The sequence below is a fragment of the Atractosteus spatula genome, chromosome 13 (assembly GCF_055471065.1).
Source record: "Atractosteus spatula isolate fAtrSpa1 chromosome 13, fAtrSpa1.hap1, whole genome shotgun sequence".
Taxonomy (NCBI): domain Eukaryota; kingdom Metazoa; phylum Chordata; class Actinopteri; order Semionotiformes; family Lepisosteidae; genus Atractosteus; species Atractosteus spatula.
In genome coordinates this window covers 5,610,008-5,634,377 of record NC_142718.1, presented here as the reverse complement: position 1 = coordinate 5,634,377, position 24,370 = coordinate 5,610,008, and the positions used below count along the sequence as shown (strand labels likewise).

Here is a 24,370-nt window from a genome sequence, read left to right as displayed (position 1 = left end):
AAGGCATTGTGAGTGGGGGAAAGACTATATGGGAGTTGCAGGCTTTACAAATTATGAATCCATACTAGATTTGCAGATGCAAACTGGATTTCTGTTCAGATGATTAGACATCTTTCATTAAATCTATATGATTTTCCTGATACTTAGTGTCTGTGTATACAGTACTTGCAGACTCTACACAGCAGTTAACAGAAACCCTAATTTAGTGCCTCACACCTGTTTATTTTTTTAAGCTCTGAAAACCACTGTCTCAGTGGGTAGGGTTAGTATTCCATTTTTAGTACCAGTATGCTGGTGAACTGTCCAGTGGTGTCTGGGACTGCATCCTTTCTAGGTACAGAGTCTGACTGAGGGTTGTTCCAGGAAATGGGGTTACTGGGATCTATGTACTCAGAGGGTTCATATCAGGTGAGTGGCCTGGTCATGGCTAAGCTGTGACCCTCTTTGCTGTGGTGTACAATTCTTGTTGCTGGAACTAGAATTTTAATTCCACATCAGCTTTTTCCCGTAGGAAGTTATTCATTTAAATTATCTGACCTTTACAAGAATCAAAGTTCAAAATTACTGAATATAACGTAGAGTGGCATAAACAAAAAAGACTTTCCAAATACACCCTCTCCCATCTACCTTAACATGTTTTAAACAGATATAATTTACAAGAAAGGGGAGCTACCGGGGCCATTTTAATTATCAGAGTCATACTGTCACAAGAATGCCTCTCAACTGTTACGTCTGGATCAGATCATTGTTAATTGCACTCCTTTGCATTTGTACAGTGGTAAAAGTGTGGATGGAATCGGCATTTATGCTGTATAATGAATGTTTTACTCTGTTGGCACATGCTGAATCGATTACTGCATGTTACAAAACCGCACAGAAATTAACCTTTAAAAATGCATTGCCAGCTTCTCTAATGCAGTCTCTCAGCAGGGAGCTGCCTGGATTGAAAACTAAGAAAAAGGCAACTAACCCATTTTAACAAGTGCTTTATTTCTTTGAAAATGTGTTTAAATGAGAGATTATCGCAATATAAGGCACCCCTGAATACAATGCAAAGACATATACCACACAGAAGGACAGGCTCTGAACAGACTGTCTGAATTTCTGTTTTTCCTGAGCCTTTGTTCAGTTGTCCAAAAAACAAGTGGGCAGGAAATTATTCTAACTCCTATCACTTTCATGAGGCAAAGATGGATGACAATAGAATTGCTTTTCCCATCAAAATGTCTGCGAAGAAAAAAATAGGCATTTTTATATTAATATTTTTTTTTGTATTTAGGTTCCACTTGTGCACTTTTTCTCTGTAAAACTAGCATTTGTGGAATGGAATAAAAGCAACTTAATTGTACGTACCGTAATAAATTATTCTCTTTATTTTATACATTAATTCCATCAAACTGGTTGCTGAAATCCTGATCTAACACAGATTTTCTCTCCCTGTTCCTTGACTGTTACAATATGTAAGAGAAAAAATTGTTACAAAAATTGTAATGTTGAAACAGAGAGGTCACAGTGCGGTTTCCAAAGCTTAAAGAACTGTTTGCTTCCTGATCGATAATGTTTGTGTAGAGATGGCAAGTTGGAGACAGAACAGTAACAGGAGGTCATGGGTAACAGCACTGGTGACATTCTCGATAGAAAAACATCTGGGAGCCAGAGGGAAAATATTTAAGGAAGACAAAGCCCTGTTTCGAGTTTCCATTATCCCTCAAGCATGAAAGCAACTTGCCTTTTCCTGGTTGGGCTCCACTTTCTTTGCAGCTCTGGTGAGTTCAATAACATATACTCTAACATCTGCTTATATCAGTACATACTGTACAATTTAAATGTTCAGAGGACCCTAGACTAAAATCTACAGCTACAGTAATGTCTAAAAGTTTCTGTTGAATGCTTCATTTCTTCAATTATGATGCTATCTGGCGAAATATTTGTTCAGAACTCGAGATTATTTTATTGATACTGTACCTTGAATCAAGCAATTAGCTTTTAAATCATTCATGGAAATAAAACATGTCAAATATAGAGAGTTTTGGCAAATACATCAGTTAATTGATAATGTATCCTGCAGAGTTGGAGATCCGTGTCACAAATACGGCAACTTGTGTCAGGAGTTCAGAAGACCTGGTTATGAAATTCATGAAAAAAGACCAGACAACTATTAAATTCCTTGTATTTTCCTGGTATTTGCTACACTGGCCCTATGTCATCTTATGACATGGTCATAGTTACTTGTTGATTTATTCTCAGTTCCTGTGCCTTTTTTGAGCCTTATGAATCTAGATTTTCTTTACTTTTTCACCTTTCAAGCACCAGCTCTGCTCAGCTTCACTCTTGCTTAGCTACAGAAGCCTTAGAAATTCTGAGGAGAAATACGTTTCAGAAGGCAGCTTTTACGCCAACTTACAAATCCGCACAAATGAGGTTTTGCCGGGAAAGATAAAGAAAATGTGCTGATTGAAAAGGGGGGACAGGTCGACAAAGAGTCTCTAAAAAAGACTGTAGCCGTGATGCCAGAAAGTTTTAATACTGACAGAGCAATTATCAGACACTGATAAGTCCTGATAAACCTTTAAAAAGGGAAAACATACATTTTCTGTGCATCACAGAGGGAAAAATGTAAAAAATCCTTTAGGATTTACAGTGCATGCCAATGGGAATAGAGCACTGGAGATTGATATGGTTGATGGAGCTGAAAGTGGAACAAATAAAGCAGAAACATTGAGATGCTGCTGAGCTGCCCCAGCTATTTATAGCGCCAGTGCAGCACGTTGATTCAGAACACTCTCATACAGTATGCGTACGTCTGTAGCAGAAAGAACCCCCTTTTTCATTTTCCTTGTTTTAATGCAGTATCTGAGTGAAAGCAGTCAGAAGGAGGGTTTTCTGTGTCATTCAACAAATCCTCCCCCTGTCTGGGTATGAGCATGTATGCGATGTTGCGTTTCAACCTCAAGCTGCACCCTCAAGTCCTCCTGATGCCAAAAATAGCAGCACTGTTGCGTTTTGTTTCCCACCTCCTGTTATCTGCCTTGTGACTCTTCCAGGTCTCCCTGTCTTTCCTCTGGACCAGCCGCTCGCTGAACATGCCCTTAATGCCTCCATCGCTCATGTGAACGCGCAGTCTAGGGGCCCCAACCTGTACGGAATAACAAGGAGCTTCGTAAGGAACGTAAGTGTCGGCCATTCTCGTTTTAACGTCACCTCGCCTCTCCGGCTGGGTCACAACAGCTTGCCGCCTCCTTGCCAGACCTGCCAGCTCACCTCACAATGTTGCCCCTGGTCAACACTTTGCCCTGCTGTAGGTTCTCTTCTGGCACGCCGGGTCCTGCTCTTGAGAAAACAAACATGAGGCGTCGGTCTGTTCTGCGACGAGTGACCTTTGTTCTTTACATTACATTCCAGCTGTAAGGCCGTGGAGCTCTGAACCAGCTCCTCAAAGGAAATGAATTGCAGAACAGCATCATAGTAAGAACATATGAAAGGTTGCTAACAAGGCTAGTTGGTCCATCTTATAATACTTTATTTTATATGGCGCCTTTAAAGGTGGCTTCTCACCTTTAAAGTGGTTCAAGTGAATCACTTCACTTAAAGGTGTCAAGTGACACCTTTAAAGTCATTCAAAATTTACAGAATGACAACAATAACTTAGAAGAATACACAAGTTAAAACGCAATTACAATACACAGAGGAGACCGTGGATGGTGGTACTAAGTATAGTAGGAGCAGAGTGGAACCAGTTAAGTAAAGGCTTTTCTGAAGAAGAGGGTTTTGAGTCTGGATTTGAAGGAGTTTAGAGAAGGTGACTCTCTGATATCCTTGGGGAGAGAGTTCCAGAGCTTGGGGGCATAACAGGAGAAGGCCCTGTCACCCATAGAGTGTAGACGGGCTTGGGGGACAGTAAGGAGACCAGAATTAGAAGAGCGAAGGTTGCGAAGTGGGGAGTAGGGCGATAATAGTTCAGACAAGTTCTGAGGTGCCAAGCCATGCAGAGCCTTGTTCTTGTTCATTTATTACTTAAGTTAATCTAAAATGTCATCCAGATGCTGCTAGAAGCTCTAAATTCTGGCCTATTCCAGACACCCACAACTCAAAGTGTAAAGATACATTTCCTCTTCTACATCATAAATGACCTTGTACTGTCTAATTCTAGCCCCGTGGCTTTGTTTCTGTACTGATCATGAAGTACTTTCCAGGGATGACCGCATCTCTACTCTTTAAGATTCCTGATATGAAGATAAAATCCAGTGGCGGCCAGTGGTTAAAAAAAGTGGTGGGGCCTAGTTAATTATTTCTAATGCTGTTGTTATTAATTGAATTTACATGGTTTTCAAGCATTTAACTAAAATGTAGCATTTGCACTTTGTTACATTGTGTATCAAATTTCTGTACTTGTGTGTATACAAAGTATCTTCCATAATATTCTCAGCACTTATCAAACACTCAATGATAGTTTCTTTCTTTGCCTTTTTGAGTACTCAAGAGTTTTGAGGACTGACTTGAGTGAAACATTTCATTAAATGTCAAGTGAGTAATGTTCCTTGAGAGACCCAGTGTTCATTTCTGGTATTCTGAAATGTCACTCTTCGCTGGTTGCAAAGAAATTGACGGGAGCCGACAGTACTGCTCTACTGCGAGCAGCTCCACTTCCTGTTTTTATATTATTAAAGTTTTAAATTGCACTTGAAGAACTAGAGGTAAAAGGTATCCAAGCAAAAAAATGTCTGAACAATTATTTGGGACATATGAACCGTAAGGCAAAGGGACCAACATGAATTGACAACATCTTCAGTTTTTCCCAAATTGAAGTGTTCAGTCTGGCCCCGCAAACTTCCCACAATCCACCATATTCAATCCCAGATCCCACTGTTTCGCTGTCATCAGGATCAATTGCCTATCTTCACCATGTTACAGGGCATGCTTCACCTTTGGCTACTGCCATCCATATTTTACTGAACTTTATTTAGGACTAAACAGAAAAAAACTGACTTTAGTATAATATTTTCCATACCATTCTTTCTGGGTAGTGTCATGCCCAAAGTGATCAGTTGCCACTATCTGAATCACTTCTTCTGACCTCTTACCAAGCTATAACATCCTTTTAGCAATATGATGGAAAAAAATGAACACAATATTCTAAATAAGGTTTTACTAAAGTGTTTTACAGCTTGAGCAATATTTGCCTCAATTTAAATGTACTTTTTGCTCTATGTACCCAAGCATGCTGTTTGTTTGTTTTTTTTACTGGTTCCCCTCTTAGTTTCGTACAGAGAATCTACACAGACAACCAGGTCCCTTTCATGTGTAGCTTCTCTGGGCTCAGAATCACCCTTGTGATAGTCATGTGTATTTCTACTTCCTGTCTGGATCACTTCTGTGCATCCATTTTCTATCCAGTTCAGGGTCACAGGGGAGCCGGAGCTATCATGACAAGCAGTGGGCACAGGGCAGGAAACACCCTGGACGGGACACCAGTCCGTCACAGGGGGCCTCTTTGGACTTGTTAATATTAGATTTAATGTGCCCGATATCTGCCCAGTCACTGATTTTGCCCTCCGTTTCTGTTTTGAACACCTGTCCCCCCAGTTTGACAATAATCCGTAAATTTATCAAATTAGGAGCACTGGAACAGATCAGGAGAGCCACAGGCCTGAAATGAATCCCTGGGCTACACCACATTTATACCCTCCACTGTGATGCAAAAAACTGCTTATTTGTTCACTTCTTAATCCACAGGCTCAAAGAATGAAACCACCCACATCACAAAACACTGCCTGTTTGCCTCCAAAACAGCAGGTGAACATTTTTGTTTAGAAAATGTAAGTTTCATGACTGAAATTCTCTGCCAGTCTTCAAAAGGTGACACAGTGCAGGAGATTTGATTAGCTCCCTAACAGCTAATTCATTTGTGTCTGGAGGTCAGGGTGGAATATCACAAAGAAAAATATGTTTCTGTCAGCAGAAATGAATATAATAACGATCCCACTGCTTCCTTTCCTTTGAGGTAATGGACATGTTACGACTTTTACCTAGACAGCATATCAGTTTTGAAAATTGCGATGTGTCAGACTTAATAAAAGTACCGATGTCTTTGCTCTTTAAATCCTGAACATCTCTTTAACATGTACAGTATTTATTAACTATATAGCCTACGCGCCCTCTTGTGGTGATACCTGAGTAACTTCTATGCGGGTCTGACACCAGGCTGATGCCGTTTTCTTGCTTTCAGTATGAACTTCTTTACAGATCGAAGGTGTTCCAGAATACTTCTTTTTTTAGCCTGTTCTCCAAAACCTTCTTGCTTTGTATATGTTGAAAACAAATATATAGAATAATGTAAGTGGAATACATTTGACTTGATTTGATTAAGAACCGTTACAGTGCTGGCGAGACGAGGCCATCTAGTTCAACAATGTGTTAGTGGTTAATTGCTCCAAAGATCTAATTCAGCTGTTTCTTGAGAGAAAGCGAGGCTGGGCGGATTTGTTACATACTGCCGCAGATATTCACTTCTCCGTCTCGGCGCAATTCTTCTCCGACGAGAAACTGCTATTTATTTGCTCCGCAGACGCCCTGATCCGATGTGAGTTAACAATGAACGTATTACAACACAGAAATATTTATACTGCGATGCAATGGTGTCACGCCCGGGGTGTAACCTGCCTTGCACCGGTAACTTGCCAGGATAAGCTCCAGTTCACCCGAGACATTGTTTTAGAAGAAGCGATTAAAAAGGGGTGGATATTTAAATATAAAGGCCGTTTTAATCGGGCAAACAAAATAATGTTGGTTGTTTTAAGGAAAGTGTTGTGCATAATAAAAAAAAAATGTACGTGCTAAATTAGTATCACGTACATACAGATACATAGCAGTAATTTCGACAGAGCATAAATGTAACACGCAAATTAAATTGAGTTGTTTTAACACAACGCTGAACTGAACTCCAAAGTCCCATTCCAGTGGCAATTTACAGGATGACGCAGTGATAATACTGGCTCAGGGTGAGGTGAAGACGTCTGTCATAATAATGCTCTCGTCTTATTTTAACACGGGCTTGAAATAGCAGGAGCAAATTTTCATTGAAGACGTATTGTAGTGCTTGCTTAAAAGGAAGGGGATATTATAACATATCAAAGTGATTAACGCTTTGAAGAAAGTGTCTAGAGGTTTCTAGGCTTCTTGCAGAGCGGTTGTGAAATATATGCACCGGAGGATTTTTAAAAAAATTAAAGGCTGGTATATGCAGAGCACATGGATCCAAAGAAAATAAAAGGTGATTGCAAACATCTCTATTTTATGACACAGGCCAAGGAGCTGTAGGAAAAAGGATATTATCTTAAAAATCAGATTGTCCTTTTTGAGATGACATTCCATTGTGTCTTAAGGCTACTTCAGTGATGACACAATGTGATAGAAAAATGTTTACCACATGCATTTTGATCATGAATAGACATGATTCCCGTCATTTTTTTCCTAAAATGTGTCTGGAGAAACATCGTTCTCTGGTGCATATAAAATATTAAATTTAATTTTAAATGCAGAATCTGAATTAGATGTACTGTACATCTAGGTGCGTGAGTAACATTTATAACATTTTAACGGAACGTTTTGTGTGTGGTCTGCAATTTCTTTTAGCAAAACCTTCCTTCTGTTCACTTAATCCAGTGTGCCGTATTTAGTTCTGATCAATCAAGCAGGTTTTGAAATGTATTTATATACCTTATAAGACTGTGGAGGGAGGAGTGATTTTGAAATTAGGCACGTGTAGGATCACAAACGTAGAGCAGGTTCTGTATACTGGTACAGTACCTCCAAACTGGAGCTGAGAAATGTTGAAAACAACATTTTGTGTTTCTTGGAGAAATGCATCTCTGGAATGGTGGCAGTGTTCAAGCAGGTGGTTCAATAGGTTTTTACCATATCCTATTTTACCCATAGGAAAAAGAATCAATAACTTATTTAGCATTAATTCACAGAGATTGGGTCCTGGGAAGTGTCAATTTTGCTTTTATGATCTCATGCCTTGCCATCTACTGTAGTCATCATCTTTTTCCTGTTTGGCAAATCAGCACAAACTGCTGTGGGCAAATAGTTTTGTTGTGGAAAAAACACCCGAGTGCTGTGCAAAGTTTCTTTGCGAGCAATTTGCCCATTTTCAACCTTTATAATAATGCCCAGTCAAGGTGGTTGTTCAACTTTCCAAGGGCATATTTCTGGAAATGGATGCCTGCTCTAGACTAGATTAATCGGTAAGCAATGAAAACTACCAAGACTGATTCTGTTGGTTCTGAGACTGTGAATCTGGTTGTGGCTTGAAAGCAGAAAATGTGGGAGTTTATCGGTGAGCATGATAGTGATGGAATTTGTAAATAGTGTATATAAAACCAGAAACCATGTTTTTCTTTGATCACAACCATGTTAAGGTTGTAAAAAACAAAAAGGAAAAATGTTTAATCCAGTATATTTTGTCTTTCATTTAAGCCCTGATCTAAGAGTATTTAGAGCCATTGAGTATGTGCAGCTAGAGAAAAGTGCAACAGACTTTGTAGTTTAAAACACTATTGTTGCACTTTTAATGGCTTTCAGTGTATGTTTAGTATTCTAGTTATTAAAGAACATCACACAGGGTTACAGATCTCAGTAACCAATGGTCTGGCCAGCCAAATATGGCTGCTCAGACTGACGAGTTCTTCAACCTAAAAGGTTCTCCACACTGCCTTTTAGTGCTGCTGTCCAGTTGCTGCACATTGCAGTCATTAAGCTAACTTTTGGGGGTCTTTTGGAATACTTTTGGATAATAAGAGACTTGCATTGTAGATGGCATTACTACACCTCTTACTGCCGATATTAATTTTTTTCCCCCAGCTGATCTAATCTCTTCCCCTCGTTCCTTGTCTTTCAGGTTATCCCAACAGGGCAGGATTCTTACAACATGATTCTCAACTTTGGCATCCAAGAGACCGTTTGTCCACAAAACTCTGGGAAAGATCCAGATGAGTGTGATTTTAAAACTGGACATTTTGTGGTAAGCACACAACCCAATGTGAATGGCAATTTGAAGGAGCATGAACTTTTTTGCAAGGAAGAGTGGGATAAAGAAGTCCAGGAGTGCAAAGTTGATGAGACTTATTCACAAAAGACTTACTGCTGTAATAAATGCAAAAGGTGCTTCCACAGAGGAAATACAACCAGGGTGTTTTAGGTTTTTTCATTTCGATTATTTTTCCTAATTTTTTTTTCTCTTGAATTTTGTTGGTTGCTTAATTATTAATAATTGCTTACACTTATATAGCGCTTTTCTGGACACTCCACTCAAAGCGCTTTACAGGTAATGGGGACTCCCCTCCACCACCACCAATGTGCAGCATCCACCTGGATGCGACTGCAGCCATAGTGCGCCAGAACACTCACCACACATCAGCTATCAGTGGGGAGGAGATGATGAAGCCAATTAATAGATGGGGATTATTTGGAGGCCATGACTGGTCAGGAAATTTGGCCAGGATGCCGGGGTTACACCCCTACTCTTTTCGAGAGACGCCCTGGGGATTTTAATGACCACAGAGAGTTAGGACCTCGGTTTTACATCTCATCCGAAGGACGGCACCTGTTTACAGTATAGTGTCCTGTCACCATACTGGGGCATTAGGATTCACATGGACCGCAGGGTGAGCACCCCCTGCTGGCCCCACTTACACCTCTTCCACCAGCAACCTTAGTTTTTCCCCAGGAGGTCTCCCATCCAGGTACTGACCAGGCTCACATCTGCTGAGCTTCAGTGGGTTCCCAGTTGTGAGTTGCAGAGTGATATGGCTGCTGGCTTATTAAAGACAAAAATGTCTGACATGATTTATCTTGATTTCTGGCTTTACATCACAAAAACCTGCAATTTCAATAAGGGTATGTACACTTTTTATATCCACTGTATTCAGTAAAGATATAGTGTAGGCTGCTAAACTGTCTGTCTTTGTGCCTTATTGTTTATAACAGTATGTCTGGGTGAGTTACCCTGCAAGACATGACTGGGTACGCTCAAAGAAGAGTAGGTTTGATCTTATCCTGAGGGACAAGAATATACAAATCTATACTGACAGTTGAAGTACACATAGCAACTAAAAGGGTGGATGGTGATTAAATTGGCCCCACTATGCAAATTCAGTCAGCCTATACTTCTTTGATTTGAATTCCACTTCACAACACATCACTTAATATGAGAGCTGTCAATAAGGGGAAACCAGGAAGTTGCCGAATCTGTATAGGAAAAAAGAGTGTCCTTGAGTACAAAACATCCCAAGTGCAGCTTCTCTTTGCATTTTGATTTATTGTTGAAATAGAGTACATTATTGTATGTATTTTCAGCATATCTCCAGAATTTTCCTTATTTATACGTGTGAAATGATAGTGGAGAGTATTTTAATTACTCTGCTTTGTGATTATTTTTTCCCAGAGGACTGTCTGGCTTTCAGGAATTCTAAGTCACTGCACTTACAATCAAGTACACTAAAGACACAATATAAGCTGATCATATCGCTTACAGTCTTTTTTCAGTCCTTTTCAGTTGGCTTGATTGCTGTTTCAAAAGGAGAATGTGCTCAATAAACATGCACACAAACACCCAGATGGTCATTATCTCTTAAATATACAGAGCCGATCTAAACAATGGTTACAAGAAAATGCACAGGGTTCTTTTTGCAAAAAACTATTGAATAAAACCATAGTTCTATTCTCTTTACAAATAGGTTGTATTTAGGGTCTATTTCAATCTTTTAGAGACAATTCTTGCGCTTTGAAAGCTGCTAGGTTGCAGAACTAATGTTTAATTTCTTTCTGCTCTCCTGTTCAAAAACCCAATTCAAGACGCAACGTTGGAACTTCATGAGAGCAGCTAACCTTCATTCCATATGCACAAAAGGGATAATATTAGAAGTAGACAAGCAGGTACCAAGTGTTGTGTTATCGTGAGAGCTGCAGTAACTGGGATTCATTCATACACAGGTGTCATCCTCCTGTTCAAGTCGGGTACAGTTTGCTGGGGATCACATCCAAGGTCTGTCTGTGCAGTGTGACAGCTCTACCAGCTCCAGTTCCGAATCGGACAGCAGTGAAGAGGTGAGCGCCTGCACAGACATGTTGTTACTCTGCTTGAGGCAGTTTCTCTTCATGTGACCTCACAACCTTATATACATCCCAATAGCTCTTATTGGCAATTAAGCTAATGGCAAGCTGTGACTAATGGGCCTTTTAGTGTGACAAAAGTTAAGCATCTTGAAATGTTTCCAGCACACTCTGTGGGGAAAAAATAACAGCAGGGGTTTATCTTGTACTCTGGTCTCCAAGATATGAGAAAGAAATTGCTGCTCTGAGAAGAGCGATCACGTGCCCTCCTGTGCTCAAAGTCCAGTGTCCTATACTGACAGGCTAAAAGAACTGAATACTTTCAGTCTTGAATAGAGAAGACTACATGGGGATCATGTTATCAAATGCATTGACAAAGTCCACCCAATGGACTAGAATCAACAGTGAGACACAAACTAGAGGACGCAAGTGGAATCTATGGGGGAATGATAAAATGGAGACTGTTTTTACACAAAGAGTTGTAGGAGAATGGAACAAGCAACCAGCTGCCCAGTCAGGTTAATATCCTGGGTTCCTTCAAGAAATGACTTGAATGATATCCTTGCCTCAATTAACTACTGGGAAAATAAACGAGGATGGGCCATGGTCACAGTGGTTAGCACTCCTGCCTTACAGCGCTGGGGCCCTTGGCTCAATTTCAGATTTGGGGTGCTGTCTGCGTGGAGTTTGTATGTTCTCCCGTATTCATATGGGTTTCCTCCCACAGTCCAAAGACATAGTGGAAGGTTAATTGGCTTCTGGGAACACTGGCCCCCCTGTGAATGTGCTTGCCTCGAAATGGACTAGCGTCCTGTCTGGGGTGTATCCTGCTTTGCGCCCATTGCTTTCTGGCACAGGTTTTGGTTAGAAAATGGATGGAAAAATAAACAAGCTAGTTATTCCAAATGACGTTGTCTGATTTTTAACTTGTCTTATGGTCTTAAGCAAGAGTGACAAGTGCTAAACTAAGAGAAAGCTGTTACCTTTTTTCTCATGTTTAAGGGAATGACAGTTCATCTTTGTCCAATCCCCCTTCACCTTGGTGCACTCTTAATACACACTAAAACTTTATGCAGTGACTTTTTTGGAAGGAGTTTTGTTAATGAAAACAAAGTTTTTTTTTTGCCTGAAGTGCAAAAAAGCTCATGTAGTGAGAGTGGATCGGTCTGCTATAGAGGCTGTAGCTTTGGCCTCTTCCACCTGTGAATCAATAACCCACATGAGCCAGATGATCTCCCAAAAGAGACCTCTTTGTTTCTGGATTGATGTACCATTAATGCATCTGTCCTCCATTACTAAGCTTTAGACAGTCAGACAGTGGCCTCTAGTGACCATCTGCTTGTAAGTGCAACCTATCAGAAACTTCTGCCACTGTCATTCTGCCTCAATGACACCTTGGTGCAGTACAGTAAAGTTGTACTACAAGTTAGTGCACAGCAGTGGGTCTCCATGGGTAACCTGGGTTTTTCTAGAGATCTCATTTATAACACTGGCTCATGTGTCCTAACTCATACACACACACACACCTCTGCAGCTAATTGCAGCCAGAAAATGCAAGTTCCTAACATCATTCCAACGCATCAAGATTAAAAGTTTAATACAAGGGTAAAAAAAAAAAAGCTGTGTAACTATCCAGACCTCCAGCATTCAGGGATGGAAAAAAGAGTTTCCGGAAATAAGAACAATTTCAGAAGCACTAAAAGTACTGCAGCAGGATAGGCTGAGCATTCTTTGCATTTCTTTTGCTGCTGGGCATGTAAATTGTTTCTGGTATTAATTGTTTTGGAAAAAAAAACGTTCTCCAGCTTTTACCAAGTTTCCACTTGCGTCCTGTCCGCTTGCTGAAGCGTTCTCTTGAATAAAACAGTCGCAGCCAACCTCCTTCAGTCATTCACTTGCAACTGCCGAAAAGGCTGCTCTTGGCAGAAAGGACACCCTGGAAATGAAACCGGGGGCAGGCATGTATAACTGATGAACATTTTTCATTTACAGATGGTGTATGTGTTTATGCAGCCCAATGGAAGAAATCCAGCTGGAGGTAGTAAAACAAACTTTATTGGCAGATGGGGAAAAAATTGCTAGCCCATGAACAAACGTTTTCATAGTTCTGATGATACAAATATTTGTATAACACTATAAAAATGAGGAATGTATAGTATCTTAAGTCACTTTATATTTTGCAATCTGTGTACTTTTGCCTCTAGTGTTCATAAGCCAAGTCAAGTACATGAGTTTGTAAAGCACATTTAAAAGCAGTATTCTTAAGAAAACATTTTAAATTGTAACTTTATGGTTGTATTTTCTGCTTCGTTTGCAAATTTACATTTGCAACACAGAATACTCGCAGTAAGCAAAGTGTTCTGCAGTGCAAGCTGCGTTTTTATTTTCCTTAATTCTTCTCCTCTTCATGGTGGTACTACACTTCAATAATGCAGTTACTGTAAGTCTTACCCCTGGGGCAAGTCTTCAGGATAACAATGAACTCAGTCATTGCAGTAGTCCCTTCAGGCAGTTATGTTTCACAGATTAAAGTCTGGGAAGCATTTTTATGATGTAAAACTTAAGACTGTTTCTTTGAAATTTAATGTTTAAAGATGAGACAATGTACATTACATACTGGGTAATTATGTCCCTGCTGAATTAACTTACTTATTTTTTGTTTAGTAATGTAGTAACATTTCATTTCAGGTTCCACTTATGACTGAAAAGCTTTCCATGTGCTGGTCACTCCTAAAAATATTTTAAAATGAAATCTAAAGGTGTAACTGTGATAATTATATTCTTTTTATTTGTTGTAAATGACCTGTACAAGCTGATATATGTGCAAATGAAACTGCAAATGTGTCTCCTAGAATAACACTTGGATTATTTTCACTTTAGGTCCTGATGCAATCGTTTCTCCAAACCCCACCCAAGATGACACGGTGACAACACATGTACAGAGGGGACAGAGGAATGAGTCCGGAATTTACCTCACTAACCTCCTAGAGTAATGAACATGGGGACATCATGTAAGTTGAATATTTTTTAAAAATTAATCTTGGTGAATTTTCAACAACTGGAAAAGCAATGAGCCAATGGCACCTTTTCGAATCGTGTTCACAATTCACTTCTGATGAAGTTTTATTTGGGCCAATGAAAGACCTGGTTTTGGTCATTAAGAAAGAAACTGGTATGATTATTAATATACTGTTTATTTCACTCTATATATATATACACACCTATGTGCATTTTGCACATATTTTATTGTTTTACAGTGACTATTAGCATATTTTGCACACACCTATTTTTTCCTCTTTTATTTTTGTATTACTGTAGTTATTTTAATTTTAGTCTATTGTGATGTCTGTCTTGCTTGGCTTGGGCTGGGCTGCTGAAACACCTCAATTTCCCTTTGGGATCACTAAAGTTTTATCTATCAGGTGCAGACATGCTGATCCACCAGAAATAGCTGTAATCCACCTTGCCTTACACCAGCATTCTGTGTACGATATGTTGCTGTGTAATAGGGGAAACCCCTCCCTGATTTTGATGAAGATTCATCCATTTTCTAACCAGTTCTTCCAGTTCAGGACTGCAGGAGAGCCAGAGGAAATCAGTCCTTAGGAAACCTGCAACATCTCAGGCTCTTTTGTTATTCTTTCAGCAAATGAGGAAACACTGGAAAATACTGGCAGTCCTTCAGCAATAGCATCTTTGTCATTTTGCAACAACCCTCTGAAGTCTGGCTTATGCAAATGGAGCTCATAACAGAAGTTTGGAGGAAGGACAAGCCCCAGTTCCTGACTAGCAAGAGCTCTGCAGCATAAAAACGCATCTCCAGCCCCATTTTATTCAGCGGTTGTTGTATTAACAACTCCACTGCCAAAGCAGTGTCCTTGTCCCTTGTCCACCAACTATGTGAATACATCAATAAAGATGGCTTCCACCATCTCACTGAGGCTTGTCTGCATCTTCTGGACAATGCCCAATTATCACCTAGGTCTAATCGATTTCTACGTGCTGTTTACGGAAGTACTAAGCCGCAGAAAAAAAAAATTATTCAGCTACTCCGTAAAGGACAGATTTTGATTAATCTCCAGTGTTTTTTTTTTTAAACCCTTACACAGGTCTAAACCACCTTTCTTACATCATAGCTTTAAGAATTACACATATTCCATTTTCAGATTATCTTACACTGGAGCCTAATCATTTTAAGGCAAAAGACCATAAAATAAAAATAAAACAGGCATAAAATTCTGTGTAAATGATCAGTTTGACTTTTTTCAACTGTGAGGGGCTTAAAAGAGATAAACAGTTGACATCCTGATTGTAATTAAATAAAATGTATTTGCATGCCAGTCCTCACCCTGTGAAAATGGGTTTTGACAAGTAAATGTATTATCTGTGGCTATTTGCAGAGGATTAGCTGTTGAACTTGTGACACTCTCCTGCAACTTATGACTGCCTTAAAAAGAAGCATGGAAACAAGCAGGCAGCGAGGGCTTTAAAAGACTTGTACAATGAGTCTGGGGCTTACCTGGCTCTGTACAAAATATGGGGAAAGAAGGCAAATAAAAAAACCTGCAACCTTTAAAAGTTGCTTGTGTGTGGTCTTTTTCTCAAAAAGTACACTACAAATTAAGTGGAACAAAAGCAGGCTAGAAATGCCTGCGCTTCCTTGTGGGACAACTGGTTTTACATGTAACTTGCCAGGCACTTGCCTCCAACGCAAATGAAATACAGCATCGATCATCTGGCCTACAAATGCACTTAGCCCCTAGTATATTTGCACAGTGCTTTGCCCTGCATTGTTTAAAAAAAAGGCTTCAGTCCCACTACCAGCATAAATCAATACTTTTACAAGAGTCACTTTGTGAACAAATGTGGCTGGACTACATTTTAATCAGCTTCCAATTCAGGGCTGAAAGGTATCAAATCATCAGAAGAACAGCCATTTTAAGATATACAGGCTCTAAAGATTAAGCTTCTCCGTCATTATGAATAAATGTGTGAAGCTAGTTTTTCTTGAATTGTACACAAACGATCTAAATAGGAGCAACTTCCTTAGAATTTTGCTTGGGCTGCGGCAAAGATCACAATGTCCTTGTTAGAACATGTAAATGCCCTGTACCGAAATGAGCATGAACAACAACAAATTTAAACCTCACTGCTAAATTGTCCAGAAAAACACATCACACTGTATCACTACCTATAGAAGTGGACAGGAACAAAATTCGTGGTATACTGTAGGAAGTAGTGATCTGATACATTTCCATCCATTCATGAATAAAAAAAAATTGGAGTGCCATCTGAATTACTTTCTTTGCAACACAGCCCTTAATGGGAATCAGCATTTCTTTAAAAGAGCAAAGCTGGAACAAAACTGTAAGAGCCCTGTAACCTCCTAGGACTGGAGCTAATTACTATCATTCTATACACTCTCCATCTAGGGCTCATAACTTTTTTTTTTGCAGAAAGGGCATTTATACTTACACCTAACTAATACCTTAACATGTCTAAGGCTTTTCCAAAGCAGACTGACAGATGGATAGCTGTAAGGCACAATGCATTCATCAATCCACAGAATCTCATGTTCCGCTATTATACTACAAATATTCATTCTAAAAATACACCTGGCATTTCTTTCAACATCAACATATCTTTTTTGAAGTAAAAAGCAACTGTAAATACTGCCCATCAAAATAAATGGTCTCTTCTAAAGAACCTACTTTATATTTAGCATATGTTTTCGTGAAACCACGCTCAGCTAGTTCTTCAGTAGCGTAATTGAACACTGATAAGAGGCATATTTTTAAAACAAATATTTTTTATTTGCTTATTCTAGATGCAGAGCTGTAACGTATACTGTAACCAAGAAAGCCATAAAAAAACAGGCTTTCACTCCAAAAGTATCACAAGCATCACAAAAGTGCAATTAACAAGTAACATTTATTTACATACCAGTTCCACCCTTTGAAATGCATTTTTCGGAAATAAATGCATGATCTCAGGCAGTAGATTTAGCTATTGTGCTTGGGATTCTCTCCTGTAACCTATAACTGAAGCCTTAAAAACAAGAGCTCACACAAAAGCAGGCAACTGGGCTTTAAAGGCTTGTACACGGAGTCTGAGGTCTGCATAAGTATTTAGGGAATATAAAGCAAATAAAAAGCTGCATCATTTAATGATGACAAAGTTTCCTTAAATGGATTAGATTAATTTGTAATTTATAGGTGTCTGATAGCATGGTATGAGCTTGCATTAAGAATGTCTAAAGAAATCTATAAAGCTGAAACTACTCCAGATTCAATTCTGTGCAGTGTCGGTATGTTTTAAAAGCTACTCAGAAATATATAGTGCCTAGAAATAAATATTCGAATAACCCTCGGAAAAAAAAAAACACTTTTCCTGCTGGGTCTGGTTGCCGAGAGTCGACTGGAAGACTTGCCAATAAAATGACACGTCACTTCAAAAGGTAACAGAACGATGATCAGTTTGTTGATTTGACATTAAATCAAACATTTGGATAGGCCTTTTCAACTCAAAGCATCAAGCTGAACTTGGCAGAAGCTCCTCAACACCCCCAAACAGATGGTCTCTGTCAATTCAACTCGGGTAACGTAGTACAGTATATCAGAGTTACAGCTCCCTGTAGGAATAGAAGTTCTGTTCCCACAGGTCACAATCAAACATGTTTTCCTACATCTTAATTAATAGAGTAAGGGGTTACTCTAGCTGACTGAATTAATATGCTAATGTAATGAAGACCTGTGATGGGCTGGCATCCTGCCCAGGGTGGATCCTGCACATCGCTTACCAGGATCGGCTCTGGCTCTCCTGCGACCCTGTATTGGATAAAGCAGTTAGAAGATGTGTGGATGTAATGAAAACTTCAGGCAGAACAAAAAGCAGAAGACGCTGGCCCTTGGACTCTGACACTGCTAAAAAAGGGGTGCGCCCTTCTTTTGTCGGGTATTTATAGGAACCTGCTTCTTGCTGAACTGAGCTATTCTGAGAATAAATTCCTCGCTGTGAACTCCGGAGGACGTTACCAAGGCAGAAGCAACTCACAGAGTTTCAGGCCCTCTGGTGGTGGGAAAGGAAATTGCAACAGCAAAGCAGAAACAAAGGATTGCCTAAAGTCAACAAATGAATTCAGCCAACAAAAGCCCTATTTCTTAAGACACTTGCCCCTAGAATTTGTTGAATTGACAACTAGGAAAAGAGGAAAAGGATCCACAGATTACAGGCACAGGGTTCATTAGAAACAGCAGAAGATTAGGGAAAAAAAAAAACTTCAAACTACAAAATTCCAGTAAATTAAAAAAGACCAACTTGGCTTACAGCTCATTGTCGTAAACTCTCGAAAGGACAGATCCTGCTGTATTATTTCAAAACTGTGAATAAAAACATACATGGGAACAGATCTTTTTAAACCAATATTTAACGTTTTTTTTTCTCCATTTGATAGGAGTTCAAATTTGCTCACCAAACCACATCGGAAGTGCCCTATACCCATTGACTATGGATTTGGGATCTTCTAGCCCTATCTGCCTTCTGAAACACTACACACTGCTTAAGCTACAGTAAGGAATGTATTAGACACCCACAACTTACTGTTCATTAAGGATTTCACACACAGTAAAACAAAAACTGAAAAAAAAACAACCCACAAATAAAATTGTATGTAGGTTTTGGATGATAACGGAAGTCCCCCAAAATAATTTGTAATAAATTCCAACTAGCATTATCGGTGATAGAACTCAGGTCAGCAGCAAGAACAGAAGTAAAGGAAGAGCTGCAATGAAGCTGTCCAAGAATTACTGATGGGAGTGAGTATCAGTACACTACTGCAATTTGGTTTTCATCGTTTAATGCAATATGTGCTTTCATAATTAAGATTTAGCAGTACATCAATGATTGCAGAGGCTATACAGCAGATGTCCACAACCTGATCTATTTTGACAGTGACTGCCTTTTTGTACAGAGCAACCCTGGTTTTCTCCTGAAAGCCGACAGTACTAGAAGCCATACTCTGGTGGGGCAGGCAGCCCAGAATGCAGGTCACTCTGTCTCTCGGATGTGCTGCGAACACTCAATTAACATGTACGAAAACGCAGAGAGGATAAATGCTTTCCGAAGAGAAACAGAGAGTGCAGAATGATTATTCTTCAAGGAAAAAAAAAAGCTAACACCCGGTATTCATCATAAAAAAAACCCAATGAAAATCAGGCATTCCACAAAAAAAAGCATCTAGAAGTCATAATGTACAATTTCAACATTTATATTGCAATCTTGAGCTTAAATGCAAGAGACATGGTTTATTTGTTTACCCATTAATTTGTCAGAGACATTCCTGACTTTAAAAAGCTCATTTGGCCAGCTAGCTCAGATATACAGTTTCAATACTTGGTTATTACAGCACAGCCAAGATAATTGTACCAATGCAGAGCTGAAAAATAATTAAAAAAAATTATCCGTCCTCTCAAAAAAAACAACAACTCTAAAACAATCTGCTGGTCTGATAACTAGCAGGTAATGCTCAAGAATGTTTTTTTGCCCATTTTAGAGTTAACATTATCCACTTCTCCTCTGGCAGAAAAATGATGTGCACCACTTAGAAACATAGAAACAACTATAGCATTACTGTAAATAATTCTCACTTGTATAAATTACCACTTTACAAAGTCATAGTTCATGCGCAGCCGCCTTCTACTGATGATAAAACATATCTGATTATCTTGAGAGCTTTGTGCTCTTCTGTAGCAGTTGAAGAAACTCAATCGTAATCTATTAAACCACCAAGGAGCAAAGTCAAGTTTATGAAATGTGATAATTTTAGGAGATAACGTTTTAACATCTTGACACCTGCTTTAAGCGCCTTCATACTAATTGCAAAACCCACCGAACATCCATTGTTTCAGCCAGAATATATGGAAATACTCTGAATTTAAAACTTCAGTTTTTCTTATTCCATTTCTACTCCCATTGCTGACCCTCAAAACATCACCTCACTCACTCTTACGTCAAGTCCTTGCAGAGACACTCGGATCCTGACAGGCAGGTTACTCTCCAGGATAATCTAACTGGGTAAAAAAACCATCAAGAGGCAAATGCTGAATCGCTGTCCCAAGGGGAGATTTGGTCCCTGCTTGTTAATTGCCATGAGATCTCTTTAAAAAAAATCTCCTAATGAAAACTTTTTTGAGAGGACATTTTAACTTCCTTCCCATTGACAAGGCAAAATGTGTTGTGAGTACACTCTTGAGTCTGGCCAGCATTAGAGGCTTAGACATACAGTAAGCTAATTGGTGCACTGCACCCAGAAGTATTGGCAGTATAGGTGCTTTAAGACAAGAAATCCCAATTCTCATTCCCTAGCACAAAAGGCTACAAGTTACTAAGGAACAGCAAGGCCAAAGTGAGCAATTAAAGACAAGAATAGCTATATACATACAAGAATAGTCACATTTGGAAACAGGGACATAGCTGGGAAGTAGCTGTTCTAACCAATCATGGACCTAGCTTGCAGAGGTGGGAGTCGGTGATGGTTTATGCTGGCTCCAAATGTCAGTTTTTACAAAACAATCCGATTGGAGCCATACTCATTCCAGTTGTACAGTGATCACATTGTTAAAGGTTCTCAACCATTTTGGTGCAATATGCAAAACAAAAAAAGGCTCTTTCAGATTTTGCATTAGATTAGTTCCACAACTGAGCACTTTCTGGAAAACAAACAACTGAAACGGAGAGTAAAAAAAGCTCATCAACACATCTACAAGATCAGCCTTTCACAGCAAGCGTACTGCTCTCCAATTAGTCACCTGCGCAGGATGCAGAGAATAAAAAAAAAATGCACTCCATTTCAATCATAAAGCCAGTCAACATCTTTCAGAAGAATGCGTTATTTTTACATACACTTTTGTGATCAATACGGGCTATACCTTTCTCCCTGCATTTGTAAAACTAAACTCTAACAAAAAAAATTTATTGTTTTCATATTAAATAAAATAGAAAAGTTAAAACTATTGCCCCACGTCTTGCACCCTTTCCCAAGCTTCTCACGTTACATCATGTCCGTAAAGAAGTCCATGCAGTACCAATATATTGCAACAAAAGTCATATTTGTTGTCGTGTTTTAGAATTGCTTTACAATACAAGCGGCACAAAGACATCATGGAAAAGCTGACAGGTGGTTTGGTCTATGGAGTATCTGTGAAACACAGGGATATTATCTGCGCCATCCTGGGGGTAATCGATTCAGAGGTCCCGTTGGTCTCGGCCAGTCTACCAGTCTCCGGTGAGTTTGGTGCTTTGGTCCCGTTTTGGGGGCGCGGGGGGCGGTCCCCGCCGTAACGTTGCATAGCCTGAGATGTTGCCCGACATGTAAGAGCCCTGCTTCTGCTGGTCGAGGAGCAGCTCCGGAGGAGGGGGAGGGAGAGCCATATCGTCCATCGTGGCAGCGGGCTCCAACTTGGACATTCGCGAGGACGAGAGGGAGCTGTGCCTTGTGATCGACTTCCTCTGCAGGGTCCGGTTAAGGTCGGCCAGAAAATTGGGCTGGACGCTCAGGTTTCCTTTGGGCGAGGTGGGAGCCTGCGAGCCGGGAGGAGGAGCCTGCTGATGGGGCGGAGGGGTGGTGGGCGGCTCGGGGACTTCCCCTTGGGTCAGGCGGGTGCTGTCGTTGCGCTTGGGTAACGTGGGCGGGGGCGTCTTCTTCAGCGACGCCTTGTTCCAGGCCTGGGGCTGAGGGTTGACCACAGCCACCTTGGGGGTCCCGCTTGGAGGGTCAGCGGGGGGAGGCGGGAGGAGCTCAGAATCCGGAGGCGGAGGGGGGAAGTAGTCGTAATCGGAAGGAGGGGAGGGGAAGTCGGATGTGGGCTCCTTGGCAGGTCCACCCTTGCCCTGCGGAAACATGGGCAGGTTGGAGAGATTCAGCTTTCCTGGCTTAGGGGGAGCCGGGGGTCCAGCGGACAAGTCCTTGGAAGGAGATCCCGAAGAGGAAGGTGAGGGCGATTCGCAAGGCTGACCGAATTTGCTAACCAGGTTCTCGACTTTCTTGGACTCATGGTACTCGGCTGAAGAGTTGGACTTGATGCTGGAGTTGCGCTGGGGCGTCGGTGGAGGCTTCTTGCCACCAGGGCTAGACGTCTTGGAAGATTTCTTGACTGGAGACCCGGATTTTGCCTGAGGGGGGAGGGGAGGGGGAGCCGGAGTTGGCATGGGAGGGGGCGGAGGTGGGGGTGGGAAGGCCAGGCTGCTTTCCGGTGGCGGGGGAGGAAAGTCAGGAGATTGGGTGGGCTGAGTCGGCCCACTGGGTTGCCACTTGGGCTTGGCCTTGACCGCGGGTGGAGATGGAGGGGGCGGTGCTTTAGGCTCCGGCTGCAGCGCGCCTGAGGGTGGGGAACCTGGGAACTGGTTTGCAATCTGCTTCACTAAGGAAGGGGTTGGAGAGATAGGGGTGGACATGGGAGGCACCTTAGAAGAGAAGCTGTGCTGTTTTGGAAGGGTGGGTGGAGGCTGGCTTTGGGGATGAGCGGCGGAGAAGCTCTGTTGCTTCTTTATTGGAGGGGCAGGGGGAGGGGGAGGAGGAGGGGCCGGGGCGGGCAGCTGAGGGGCGACGGGGGACACCGGGGAAGTAGGCAGGGTCACCCCTGGGCCGGGAGGTTTGGGGGCGGTTTGCGGAGGGAATCCCCCAAAGAAGGGTTTGGCTGGGGCTGGTGGGGCAGGGACCTGTGGGGGAGGGGGGGGAGGAGCTGGTGCAGGGGGAGGTGGAGGTGGGGGAGGAGGGGGAGGAGGAGGAGGGGGAGGCTCTGATTGATGGATGGGGGTAATAATATCCTGGGGAATGCTTGGGAACTTCTGAGCCAGAACCGCTTGGAGGCCATTGTTACTTAAGGGCTGATACTTGAGCTGGGCCGGAGGGACACCATTGCTTTGCAGGTGGGACTGCTGTTTCTGAGGTGGAGGAGGGGGCGTGAACTGCGGTAGGGCTGGGCTGGGCGGCCCTGGCTTCAACACGGCCATGGCCGAGCCGGGCACCGGAGGGGGAGGCGGCGGGGGTGGCGGAGGAGGCGGGGGCATGTTGGCTCCCGCGGGGATGGTGACGTGGGACTTTGTGGGTTGCAAGGTGGCGGCGGGAGGAACCGGGGGGCCCAGTGAGGGTGGCTTGAAGTGGTTGCCCCCCTGCGAGGCGGCGGCGTTCTGCAGCCGGGTGATGGTGCTGTACTTTGCAAACATCAGAGGGTTCGCCTGCTGGGCTGGGTTGGGGGGCGGAGGAGGGGGAGGAGGCGGTGGGGGAGGAGGAGGAGGGGGAGGAGGGGAAGGCTGAGGGGGCACGTGGGAAATACTTATCCGCGTCTGGGGGGGCACTTGGGGCAACTGAGGAAGATATGGTCTGCTGATGGAGTCCAGTCTCACCTGAAAAAGGAAAAGAAAGAAAACAAAACATCAGGCAAAGCCCGAGTCCTGAGAAGAATTCCTCTCCTCCCCGTAGGTAAAAAATAATCATAAATCAAAGTAGACCAGAATGTTAAATACTGTTACTAAAATAAAAATACTGTTTTATAATACACACATGTAGATTCATTTTATGGTTATATTTGTAAGACACTAAAATACCACAAAAAGATTGTACTTGTTTGACTGATTTACCTAACGGTTTAAAAGTTATACCAGAAAAGTGAGAAAGCTATTAAAATACAACGCAAAAAAGAGAAAACGGGGAAAAAAAAATTACTAGGCAACATACTAGCTTCACTTGTGCAACATGAGACATTGGTCCCAGCTGAACAGTGGTCCTGACTCAAGTTTATAAAATGTTTTGAAACATTTTCCTGCGATACTGTGCTTTTGTGTATTAGTGTCTTTTTGAATACGACTGTGTAGCTGAGCTCTCCACTGCTCCTGTTCAATGACAACTGTCCAATTTACAGGCTGGGTGGAGTCTAAGTTTGAAAAACCCTTAAACAACACATCATTGCAATAATTTCCAGAAGTTGCTTTTTGGGAAAGAAGTATGAGTACTGTACATTTTGCTAGTCAAAGATCTGTGATGGTGCTGTCACTGTGGTTTTCAATATTCAAAAAGTGTTAAAAGGTTACTTTTAAAAAGTCAATTCAAATGCAAACATACATATCATACAAAATATGAGGTATATCACAAGCAGGAAATGTTTTCTTTATAGAAATAATCTATGAGTCACACATGTAAACCACTTACACACAGCACAATAAATAAAATGCTAGTATATGTAATTTGGAAAATCATTGTTCA

The 24,370-nt window shown here is 41.3% G+C and overlaps 2 protein-coding genes across 4 annotated transcripts in view; one reads left to right on the top strand and one right to left on the bottom strand.

The window, feature by feature from the left end:
- Nucleotides 1-1,636: 1,636 nt before the first annotated feature.
- LOC148821694 (secreted phosphoprotein 24) lies at nucleotides 1,637-15,690 on the top strand. The gene is made up of 7 exons (XM_088930662.1): nucleotides 1,637-1,766; nucleotides 3,045-3,169; nucleotides 8,900-9,022; nucleotides 10,993-11,106; nucleotides 13,105-13,150; nucleotides 13,993-14,123; nucleotides 14,759-15,690. Exons 1-6 carry the CDS (start codon nucleotides 1,715-1,717, stop codon nucleotides 14,103-14,105), a joined length of 573 nt encoding a protein of 190 aa, XP_088786788.1. The 5' UTR covers nucleotides 1,637-1,714; the 3' UTR covers nucleotides 14,106-14,123; nucleotides 14,759-15,690.
- A 1,213-nt stretch (nucleotides 15,691-16,903) lies between these two features.
- Nucleotides 16,904-24,370, bottom strand: part of raph1a (Ras association (RalGDS/AF-6) and pleckstrin homology domains 1a) — a 137,505-nt gene continuing 130,038 nt past the window's right edge. For all 3 annotated transcript variants that reach the window (XM_088931013.1, XM_088931014.1, XM_088931012.1), the window contains one exon: nucleotides 16,904-23,514. In XM_088931013.1, the coding sequence (XP_088787139.1) occupies nucleotides 21,382-23,514 (2,133 nt within the window). In that variant the 3' untranslated portion in view covers nucleotides 16,904-21,381. The remainder of the gene's footprint in view (nucleotides 23,515-24,370) is intronic.